This window comes from Microplitis demolitor, chromosome 8 (genome assembly GCF_026212275.2).
Source record: "Microplitis demolitor isolate Queensland-Clemson2020A chromosome 8, iyMicDemo2.1a, whole genome shotgun sequence".
NCBI classification, from domain to species: domain Eukaryota; kingdom Metazoa; phylum Arthropoda; class Insecta; order Hymenoptera; family Braconidae; genus Microplitis; species Microplitis demolitor.
Genome location: NC_068552.1, coordinates 20,617,470 through 20,630,748, shown reverse-complemented (window position 1 = coordinate 20,630,748; position 13,279 = coordinate 20,617,470). Strand labels below are relative to the sequence as shown.

At 28.1% G+C, this 13,279-nt stretch overlaps 1 protein-coding gene across 1 annotated transcript; it reads left to right on the top strand.

The window, feature by feature from the left end:
* The first annotated feature begins 6,614 nt into the window (after window positions 1-6,614).
* LOC103576637 (homeobox protein Nkx-2.5-like) lies at window positions 6,615-8,210 on the top strand. The gene is made up of 3 exons (XM_008556941.2): window positions 6,615-7,147; window positions 7,247-7,335; window positions 7,420-8,210. Exons 1-3 carry the CDS (start codon window positions 6,859-6,861, stop codon window positions 8,164-8,166), a joined length of 1,125 nt encoding a protein of 374 aa, XP_008555163.1. The 5' UTR covers window positions 6,615-6,858; the 3' UTR covers window positions 8,167-8,210.
* The last annotated feature ends 5,069 nt before the right edge of the window (window positions 8,211-13,279 follow it).

The window sequence follows — 13,279 nt, the reverse complement described above, 5'->3', positions numbered from 1 at the left end:
CACATATATATCCACATTTATATAACGTATAAGTAACGAAAAGAGATAGATATCTAATATAACCTGAAAATATTATTAGAGAATCATCATTTTGTCCAACTCAAAATGACAATCATTTTATTATTTTTACATTTTCCTTACTACTCTCTTGCCTTTCATTTATTGAACAACAACAATTATTATTAGCTACATGCTACTTATATATGATGTAATTTATAATAATTTATAATAATAACCTATAGGTGGTGAAGAGTTTATACAATGGTTGCCATCGTGTATAATATAATTCTTATACTTAACTGATCCATGGATGTTTGGATGAGTGTGTGTATATATATATGTGTGTGTGTATAAATAAAAAGAACCAGGACAGCGGCGGCCTTTGACTCCCATTCAGTGACTGGACTCCTCTAATATATAATATCTGAGCTAGACAAACAAATGACAATGAAGATCTGTATCGCGCACGGGATCACGGATCCCTAACCGATTTGCTGTTTATTCCTCACCCTCTTTTACCCATCGTCTCCTGGTCTTAAATCTTTTCTTGTGCACTATCATAATCCCACAGGTGGCTTTAATGATGTTGGTCTTTAGTATAAGTGAAATACACAGAATGTTAATTGGCAGTAAGCCGCTTAAACCGTCATATCACAATATCATAGATATAAATACGTATATACACAAAAAATTGTCATTTGTCAAATAGATATAGATATAAAAATATATTATAGAATTAATCCCAGGCTATAAAGATCAAAAAATTAAATTAATTAAATAAAAAAATGTGTAGTTTAAAGCTAAAGGTTATAATTGCCTCAACACATAATCTCTTCTCTTTACATAATATAAATGTATATATTAAGGTAAAAGTTTTTAACAAAAAAGATAAAAAAGATTTTTTTTTAAATTTTATGGGACACAAATGAACGTCATCGTTGTTCCTTTTTTCTTCATATTTTATCCCATCAAAACTGAAAGATCTATATATACTGAAGATGAAATGATTCGAGTTAAAAAACGATTTTTCTTGGGCATCTCTCATTTCGTTAGGGGATCCGCCTTCTGGTCTATTATGTGAATATATATACCTGTTTCTTTTATAACTTTTTTTATTTTTTTTTTTTTTTTCATTTTTTTGAGTAACACATATCCGTGTTATTAACTTTCATCGGGCTTTTAATTCCACTCAACTGATTTATAAAAATGTTTGAATTATAATTTGTGTAAAACTCTGACAATCCATAAATGATAAATGTTATTAATGCAAATATAATTTGATTAGTTTTGTGCTGTGCAGCTGTATATGAAATTTCCATGTGTCCGCATATACGCATCTATATATTAATATTATAATATAACAAATAATAATGATATATATACATCAACAGTGGTATTTCTTTTTTCTTTTTTATTTTTTTCATGTTGATGATCCTTTAAACAGGCAATCAATAATCGCTTGTTAGTATAAAATCTTGTCCAGCGGCGTTCCTCATGCTCAGGTATATATATATATATATATATATATATATATAATAATATGCCAGCTATATTTTCAGTTTGTAGTTCGTAGCTCGTAGAATAGTAATAGTAATAAAATGGTAAAGCCGACAAAGCAGTCTCGAGTGTTATGTATTCGGCATTTGTTTTCAATCCTTGTATTGGATTGTAATCTTTATTTTTTTTCTCAGCATCCTCAATCTACCCGGCAGCAATATTATTATGTATGTACCTCAACTAAAGCATATATGTGTATATATTTTAACACTTGCACCAACGGTTTTACGTATTATTGATTATATTCTGTATGTAAAATATGGTACGGCATGCGCTATTGCGTTATTGTGCATTTATAGTATTATTTGTTGAATTTGAATGAGAGGTGAAACATAATAAAATAAAGTTAATGTTGAAGCACGGGCCGAAAAGACATTCATATCAATTATGTATATTAAAAATAATTTCAATGACTGAGAAGTTGACGATAGAGACAGGATCGAACCTTTCAAGGCAGTTGGCCCACTATATTTTACACAGCAGGGAGTTGACTTTTGGATTCTTCTCTAGCTCATATTTGTTCTCTTATTTTCTTTAACAACATAGCTTTTAATTTTCAACCTCTACGTAATTCATTCTCAATTTTACTAATTTTATATTAATAACCTTTAAATGATTCAAATTAATATAAATCGTCTAATTCTTTTTCTGAAATTGTTGATGGTTTTAAAATTAAAAGTATAGTTATTAATTAAGTTTGATAATTTGTTTGTTCCGTTCTCTGTTAAATATGTAATATCATGAGATAATATTATACTTTGGTAAATAAATTGAGTTTTAAGTGCGTCCAAGTATGTCTGTATATAATAATTTGCTGTAATCATGATATTATATGATTAACAATTAATTATCCTGTCAAATTAAAAGATCAAGTCATTATCATCATCATCATCATCATCTTCTTCTCGGGATGACTTATTATTTTTTCTTTCTCAGTTGCGAATAGGTATATATATACACGTTAAAACGGTTCTCTGGCATTAATTTTGACCCTTTTTTTTTGTTCTTTTACGATTTCTCTCTCACATAACGATTAACTAGAGTAAGCCGATTGAGAGTTACTGTAAGTAGCTCACACAGACAATAACATTACATGTTATTTTTGGTTGATGAATCATTATTTCCACAAACTCCGATGCAAAAAATATAATCAGGTTAATTTGACACACTGAACAAGATTTTTTTGTCTCATATGATATCAATAATATTAATAAAATATATGTCAATTAAATTTTAAACATTTTTAACATAAAATTACGCTCTTTTTATAATTTAAATTTAAAATGATATCTTTCCTCAATATGTTATAATTAGAAAAAACATTGCTATTTAATTAACATAAAACATTAATAATTATTTTTCTATACGAGTAAATTTGCGTAATTAATCGACTGTGAGAAGAGATGATCGTGTATATAAATATATATATATATATATATCACACAGCTGCGATTTGAGAAGTGAAAGCCAGTTAAAATCACATGAACCATGATATAGCGTTGTAATTAAATCCATCTACAAACATGTCTTAATAAAAGAATTGTTAGTTTTTTTTTTTTTTATAACTTGATGAAACTTATATTTATATTAAGTGATTAAATTCAACATAATGACTTTGGTGTTTTAAAATAATATTATAGATGAGTTCAGGACCAAGACTATCAAATTATTAATAAGAATGACCCCGTAATAAAATATATCATCCCAAACAGACAAATTGAACCACCCAAGATTTAACTTACCCCCCGCTGCACACACTCAATTCTCGTGTCTGAAAAATATATAAATAATTGCTATTCCATCTACATACAGATCAAATTTTATTTAAACAAAATAAATATTTATATTTTTCTAGCTCAGTACTGGAAAATATTTTTTATTTTTATCTAAATATATACAATCATATCGATAATTTTATATTTTTACATTATTATTTAATAACCTGTGGAGGGAAAAAGTATTGGTTTAGGTGAGAAATTATAGTTATGGCTTAACCTTTTTAAAATCTATAGATAATAAATTTAAAAAAAAAAAAAAAAATTAGGGCGACGTATTAGCCCGTGGGTCAGTCGTTAGAAAAAAATTTAAATGCATACTAAAAACATTCAAAGCTATCGTCATTTATGATATTCAGTGTTAGAATCTTGAAAATTAAAAAATTAACAAACTATTGATTTATGGACTGATAACCCTAGCTGATTATTGTTAAATATATATATATAGATCTAGTAATTTTTTATTTTAAAAAATTTAAGTATAATATATACTAGTAGTCAAATCATTATTTAAATTTATTATAAATGGTTATTTTTTAAATTCTTATCTTTTATTTCATTTTAATATTATTATGAATAAGATTACACGACAAGATTTATATGTTGACTCTAATAATGATAACCCTTGTCAAAAAATCCGTTCCGTGATAAACTGATAATTTTAAAAGCATTAGAGAGACCTTTGTACGGCCATCTACCGGCAAAAGAACATAATTAATATAAGATATAACGTCTACTCCCTATTTTTCATATGTGCAATACAAGTCTGTGCTAGTTTACTACTTTACCGTCGGTAATTTATTTTATTTTATTCTCTGGATTCGTCTTTATTGGTAAGCGGCCACGTAGATTTGCCCTGATAACAAAAATTTCTCCCCAAATAGCCAGTTGAGCTGATCTAATAGTCGAATTAAATTAAAGCAGATACTTGACGTATATATACGTGACATTAAAAATTGACTTCGATGAGAGCTCACTGGATGATAAACATTTTAAGTTAAAAATTATATATATATATATATAGATATGAAACATTTGACATCTCGAAAATTATATAATCTAGAGGAGGGGAGGGGGGAGGGGGTATTTAAGGAAATACTAAGTTTTTGAGGACTAAAATACGCTAAATCTTTTTGTTTATAATGATATTCAAAGTAAATAGACAAAATTATTAGGTGCCGTTATAAAATAAAATTATTATTTTTGGCGGACAAAATAGGGTGACTTTTAAAAAAGTTGAAAAAAAAAAGAATTTCCGAAAATTGATAGAATTTCATTAGGCAGAAAAAAAAAATTTTTTTTAAGGGGCAGAGAGCTTTTATTTTTCGTATTATGTGTATTAATTGTAATGCAATTATCAAATCAGTATTTTTTCTTTATATTTACATTACACGGTAAATTTTTTAGGGTAGTGCTAATGTTATTTAGTCGAAATTATGTATAAGAGAAAAAAAAATAATACTTAAGTACATTGTTATTAAAACGGAAACAAGCACTATATTGTTTTTTTTTTTTTTTTTTTTTTTATATGGATATTCTCGAATTACAAATTTTCCAAAAGTCGACCGGACGTTTCTGGGAAATGTAACAAACTTTTCAGTTCTCGACAGGGTAGGCGACGTCTAGACACCCAGATACATGTAATTGTCTGGACCGCTCATGAGAACAACACCGGCGACATCGGAATCTATTAAGTCTGACAATTTTTAGTAGTTTAATCTAAAAATTTTTTTTTACTTACTAACAATTAATAGTCTGTGACTTCATATTGATTATTTTTTATTCATTCAATTAATTTTTTTTATGGTCATTTCAAGATATTAATATCGATTTTTTTTTTTTTTTTTTTTTTTTTTTAATTTAAAAATTATTATTTTTTTATTTTGTATGAAATAAAAAAACAGATACTAAAATATGGATCGGATAACTTGCGCCACAAATGTATAGAAAATTTTTGTTAATTCTTATGAATACATATATCAACTAGTATAGCCATAAGATTTAATACAAAAGGGTCTTTTGTGCTACAACGTTATTATGTCGTATACATGAGTAAAGGCATCTTGCAACTTGATACCATATTGCGACCATCTCTTTCTTACGTTTTCCCTTTTTTTCTATTTTCTCAAATAATTTAAGGATCCGAAAATTTTTGAATCTGCTTGATATAATAATAATAATTACACGCTGTTTAATTTTTGAAATATATAGTAATAATTTATATGCAGTCGCCTTAAATGACGACATCTTTTCCACAAATGAAGAGGCGCCTGGTATCTCGTGGCGCCAATAATATTGACATGAAAAACGGATGGAACCTGCATTCTACACATTATGCATCACTTTCTCTCTCTGTCTATTTGTTTTCTAAATTGGTAAATCAAAATTTCATGTTGCTAAAATTATTAATTAATATTCAAAATTTTTCTAATAAATCGTTTTAGTTTTAACAAATAAAGAACAATCAAAATTTTGTTGTTGATATTAATTATTATAAGTTAAACAGTAGTGGATATATATTCGAAAAAATAATTTTAAAAAAACTTAAAGCGGGATGATGATATTTCAAGGGTTCGTCAGATGTCTGATGAATATTGGTGTCTGGCTAATGTTAAAAGAAGAAAAGGGACTCTCGCACGCGAGAATATATATATTTATAATATGTTGTATGTATATGGTACATGGCTCGTGTGACCCAATAATTAATATAATATTATGAGAAAATAAATTTGTTTATTGTTCTCTGGCAACCCCCACTATATATGGATATTTAAAAAAATATAAAATTTTCATTGACTAAGTAATATATAACATCAATTTAATGGTTTTAATAATAATCTATCACAAAAATGGTAGTTTTATAGATAAGATATTTATTTTGATGATGATATTATATACATATAAATTTTATTGGTTCAAGCCTTAAACACAGAGGCGGGCTTTTGCGCTTGACTCCTCCGCCCCAAATTTATTTACTACATATTATATGGCTGTCAGAAAGTATCTAAATACTCTAATCACTTAAATTTTATTATAATAATGAAAAATTAAAATTACTTAAATACATTTTACTTTTAATTAAAAATACTCACATAAGTTTGTGTGATAGATATTATAGTAGTGGGGGTAAATGTGTACAAGTTATAATAACATGTATGTGGACTGTTTAAAACAGAGGATGGCGCACGCACACCCACGCGCACATTCTTGTATTTTGATATCCAGCACTTGACTTTTAGTTGGCCCAAGTCACATTTGACGTTTGCTCTTGGACCTGATCACTCAACCATAACTGCCTTACTTTGTTAATTTTCAATTTAGCTAATCTAATTACCATATTTATTTTTAAACTTACTATTATCGGTGTTACTTTATGTTTCTTTTATTTTTTAAAATAAATTTATCAATAAATGTTATTGTCAGTGTTTATAATTTATAATAATATATAAATGATTTTAATCAAGTTACTTGAATAACTATATATTTAAATAGTAATAGTTGAATATAAATAACGCGATGCACTAAAATGATGCCATCTCTTATACCGTTCAGTGTTCGTGATATTTTGAATGATAATCATATTGAGACAATGGATTCATACAATTCTCATGGACAGACATCACAAAATTTTAATTTATCACAAGACTACTATGGATATAATACAACTCCAGAAACTCATTGGGATATTGACAAGTATAAAGAACAATTACAATCGACTCAACAAGTAAACAATCAAAATTACTCAGATTTGAATAATATTCAACCCTTGGGGCATATTGTAACTCCGTATCAAGAAACTCCGGTTGTAGAAGATGGTAAATGGATCTTATTTTCGTAAATCTGTCAATAATATCCAATCATTATTATGATTAATTAAATTTTTTCTTATTTTTTTCTCCTATTAAATTAAATAGGAAATATCGTAACATCAAGTAAAACAGAGTTAAGAAAAAATCAATCTGGAAAAAGAACAAAAAGAAAACCCCGAGTCCTTTTTTCTCAGGTAATACATATTTATATAATTAATAATAATAATAATAATAATAATTAAAAAGTATTTATTAAAATTTAGTATTATTTTTATTAGGCTCAAGTTTACGAATTAGAGCAGCGTTTTAAACAACAGCGATACCTGAGTGCACCAGAACGTGAGGTGTTGGCATCAACATTGAAACTTACAAGCACTCAAGTAAAAATTTGGTTTCAAAATCGCCGTTACAAAAATAAACGCGCGCGAATTGAAGATGCTGAAAAACATGTACAATCTCAAAATATTAAAAATCAATCATCAGTTAAAAAAATTAGTGTGCCTGTGTTAATAAAAGATGGAAAACCAAATAATCGTGATTCTTGTGGAATAAATTATTGGACTAATGGATTTAGATCTGATCTCAATACACAGGAAATCCAACAAGACTTTGGTCACGTTCGATTGAGTCCTGACTATAGAATAATAAACGATATACGACAAGACACTACAAGCATTGCTAGTGAATTTAGAAATAATTTTAGTCCGAACCAAGATATTCATCGGCATGGTTTTTCATCATCGATTGACTATCGGACGAATAATAATTTTAGTTCATCGGGAATAAAATCTATCAAGACTGAATATAAAGACTTTAATGATATGTCTAATTTTAACGAATTTAAACCCGTTTCATCTGACGAAAAATCCGGAATGATACTTAATAATGAAAATCGTTCTATTATGGATATATCTGGGAATGATTTTGCTTTTTCTAATTACAATAATCCATCAAATTATCAAATGAGTTATGTTAATTATATGGAACAATTACCGATAGATCAGAGCATTCAGCGACTTTGGTAATTTATTTTAACGATTTAGTATAACGATTCAAAGAGTAGATATGCCAAAATTTAAGATAGTTCAATTTAATATAAAAAAAAATCATACGTATATATTATATGTAATTTTAGTTTATTATCATCGTCATTTTTTTTTGTCGTAGGGTACGGAAACACCCTCTTAAAAATGGTAAAATTTTCGTTTCCTTTGGCATTATTCACAGTTGTATTCTTAACCAATGAGACCATAAAATAAGATAATTATTTTTAAAAATATCATTTCATAACTGTACATAAAATTATAAAAATATACTTGTATGCATATATGATTAATAATTAAAAATAATATAAATATAAGTTCGTGGAGGGGTTGATGTTTAAAATAAAAGTTAATGAATTATAACTTATAAATAGGTGGATTCTGACAGGTTGAGTTAAACCATTGGTGCTTTTAGGGTTATCGCGAGAGTATGACGGGTCATCTGGCAGTCAAGTGGACGCGCATATAAACTCATGTTGGCGTCGTTTCTTTTTATTTTGTTGGGATTCGACTTCTGATTGCGCCTATGGTGCTACTGATGCTATTACGGGCCATGGGAAGATTACTGATAACAAATATAAGACGCGATTTCTTTTATGATTATATATATATATATATATATACATATATAAAATACTGGTGATGCTTTTTTACAAATCAACTCTACGGCATTTAAACGTGATAATAATAATACTACTATATTATATATGTATGCATATGTATATATGTATAATTTTAAAGCTGTAAAGTAGTATACCGGTTATATGTTCTTACTGCTCTTGAGAGTTGTTAAACAAGGGATGATATACTCGTCGTGCGATCGTGGGAACAACTCATATATTATCTATATTATTATACTGCCAGACATCATTTTTACTATATTTAGTATATACGCGTGTTATACACATATAATAATAAAATCATTATATTATTAATAATTTTGCGGTATATTTAATAATGAATATTATTATATATAAAAATAAAACATACCAAGCCAGCTGTGTACTTAATAATAGCTATTTAATTTTGTTATAATATTTTTTTTTTTATTTTTTGGATACAATAAATAATAAATGAGTTCAATAATATGTGATTATATAAAATGTTTTTTAATGTTTCATCATGGTTAAATGTATGACTCCATTACAGCTTCATTTATTCATCCAATCAATCACTAAAAGTTAAATATCGAAATACGATACTATTATTTGACTATCAACAAAAGTAAAATGGTAAAAAAAAAAAAAAAAAAAAAAACTGCAGAATATAGTTAGGATAAGGTAACAAGGGTACATAATCCACTAACTTGTAACGACCTTCTATTTTTTTTTAAATTGCACTAATTTATTTATTTAAATATCCTTTCGTTTTATATGACCTTGAATTTTTTTCTCCGACTTAAAAAAAATAAGAATAATTTCATTATAGTGAAGCTAGATTAAGTTATATAAGGTTTAGTTATAATTTTTTCAATTTTTTATTATTTAAATTATTGATATGAGAGCAGGCTTACACCGAATAAAAAAATTTTTTTTTTTTTTGCAAACGATAGGATATGCTGAATTTCTGCATCTATGTAACATTGTCAGTTGATAAGTTAAATATTTTAAATACTTAGAAGAAGAAGAGAAGAAAAATGAAAATTTTCCGATGATATCAGGAAAAAAGAAAGATAGCCGAGCTACCGACTGAAGCAAGGCGCAGCTGCAAGCATTGACGTGTTCAGACTTATCGATTCAAAGCAGACGGTAAATTCAAATTCTACTTATGTTTTTAAAAACTTATACTCAAATTCATTTATCATATACATCGTATATTTATACTTTCTTGAGTTATTAGAAATATTCAGATTTATTTTCACGGTTTAATTTGAAAATAAATATGTAAAATTAATTGTAAATTAGTAAATACAAACTTTTAACAAGCTATACTTTCTAAACAAGAATTAGTAAAAATCAGTGAATATTCACTAATTCCAAGTGCAAACCGAACCACTAATTTCGAAACGTGCTTCGGTTGGTACTCAGAATTAATGAATATTCACTTATTTCATTTATTCATGTTTAGAGAGTAAGTATGTTACTGGTTGAATTAGTGGCAAACTCATAATAGCCATATACTGAGAGAACAATGTATTTTAACTATCTAAATATAAATTTATTTATATTTGTTATTTGTAGTTAACAATTGGCGCTGGCTACATTACCACCATTTAAATACAGATTTTTTAACTATAACCAAGTCATTATTTCATTCAAATAAACCATATCTTTGTCTCAAATAAGTACTGATTGGGTCCATTCAAATGTGAGATTAACTTGCCTAAAACATATCTTATTTGGCTCTAATAAATTGTTCTTTTAGTATACAAGAATAGTGGATATTCACTAATTTATTTCCAGAGAAAAAAAAAAGAAAATAATCATATTATTTAAAACTTGATATATTTTGTTTAAAATTATATATATATATATATATATATTGAGTATAAATAAGTGAATCGTATTTGAGATAATTGTCATGTTAATGTATACACATTGGAAAAAAAAAAAAAAAAAAAAAAAAAAGAAATGAAAGTATGTATATACAAAGTCAACGTCCAACAAGTCAGTTCGAAGAAGATAGATGGAAGAAAGGACAGAGAATATGAGTAAAGTGAATGAGCATAATATAAAGTCAGTGATGTTGGTGTTAGTCGCGTTGGCGGCTGCCGGTTCCATATACTGAGCACTAATATTACATCTCTGAACTGACAGACGTGCGGACTTTAAAACCTAAGACTAACAAACAGTTTGCAGTCATCCGGTCTCCTTGTTTTTATTATATTCTTACGGACGCGCGTGAGTACAGCAAGCTACAAGCTACCGTTTACCTCATCTCTCTTCCTCCACGAGTTGGCATATTCATTTTATTAGTTTTTAGATTTCTTTAAACGATAATCATTCTAGACATTTATATTTTTAATAAAATTGTTGACTGATGAAAATAAAATTTAAACATGATCGTATACAATATACTATAGACGTCAATACGTATTGAATTTCCAAGTTATTCCCCAAGCATTGAGTTAGGGTAGTTGAAATAAGGTATAATTTTCCGCGCCAATTAAGGTCTTTAAGAATTGCAACCAATTTAACGGGATGAGGGTCAAAGACTTAACTTAGGGGATGACTTGAACTGGTTCGACTTGTACACTTCTCCTCCTTCACTCTCTATCACCCTCTTTTACTCTCTTTCACCCTGTTATTTGCTATCGATTGAATCAATCGGAAAAATTATTCAATGGCCTGCTTATAAGCTTATAACTTTATTAACTCAGAGTATGTTTGAATTTTAATTTTAAAATTAATATTTTCATTGAAAATCAATAAAATTTAGAGATACCTTAAATATTAGGATTTATTATTTTTTATAGATAAACTATTGAATAATATAGTTATATAAAATTAGTTTCAGATGGGCATCATCGTGTTAAGTGAGGCATAATAATATCGCGCTTCTGTGGTTCACACTTAATTAAACCGACATAGGAACTTGATAACTCGCACGTGACGGACAATGCTGGCAGTCTTTAGCGACAATTGTTATGTAAAGTACACCCTGTGTCGACATGAGCGGGTGTGGCATCTCGATACTAGGTCCAAGTAGTTGAGTCTGCGCCCACAATCAGATATACTCACTATTTTATATAGATATATATATATATATCTATATATACATCATCTACACTAATACGAGTACATATTTATGGTAGTGTTGAAATGAGTGAGCGACTTTGTAAAATCGTTAGCTCCGATTCAGAAAAGTGCGACGTGACTTTTCCTTATACTTTTCCGCAAACTTGATTTCATTCAATATTTCAAACTTAACTTTTATTTCTCTTGATCTGCCTCGTTCACTCGACATAAAATAATAATATTTAAAAAAAAAAAAAAATTTTTTTTCAATTTCATACATCAAATCTGATTATTATGTATAATTTTTGTGTAAATTACCTTTTTATAGATGCATAGAAATACATAAAAAAAAAAAAAAAAAAAAAAAAAATATATAGATACTCGTAATAATTAGCTTAATAAGATATCAATTTGTCTGTGGCTTAAGCTCTTGGTAATTAATTGTAAATTAAAAGAATAAAAATATAAAAATAAAAAAAATAGGATACTCCGTGACGGTGGTGGCAGTCGAGTGTAGGTGGTGCGAGCGTGAGAGTGGCGCCTGATCGACATTTACCCTTCTACCTACTTACCACTATAACTGGATTGGCTGTGGGGGAAAAACTGGTGTGTAGGAAAATCCGTGGATTGGTCGTGGGGCGAGGCCGCGGATTAAACAAGTGCAAGAGAGTACTGTATACGTTATCGGCGAGGTGACTGACAAAAACAGATAACCGACAAGACTCCACCTACACGAGCAGACCAGACCAAACCAGACTTTGCCACACAACATACATGGGAGATGGACAAAGAGAGAAAATAATAATAATAATAATAATAAAATTATAAGCGAAATTACAACTTGGTACATATGAACGAGTAAAGCATCAGTTAGTGACTGAGAAAAGAGAGTTGGAAACTCGTTAGTAAATGTAACATCTATTTGGAAAAATAGCTTGCTCTTGTTCATTATTCGAAGCTGTAGAGGGAGAAGTAGTATCATCATTTTTTGCTTTTTTTATCAACTCAAGAGCACTGTGGAGGGAGTATCGAGTAGAGTGTCACACTAATTCGAAAAAATAAGTAATCCCGAGAGGCACGCGAAGCACACTTGACCTAAGCATACTTGGGCGAAAGGGTGCAAGCTTACTCGACACCCACAGATTCATTTTTTTTTTTTTTTCATTTTTTTTTCAATGTTATTCAAGTGATAAAAAGTGTTTTAAACAATATTGTGATAATTGTATTATTTATACAATGATAAAAAGTGCTCCCAATCGTATTAATTTATAAAAATAACTAAATGTGATATATGTTATCGTTATTATTATTATTATTATTGCTGTTGTTGTTGTTGTTGTTGTTGTTATTATTATTATTTTTATTTTTATTCTTGTTGTTGTGTACTGCTGCCGAATGTATTTAAAGAAAATAAAGAT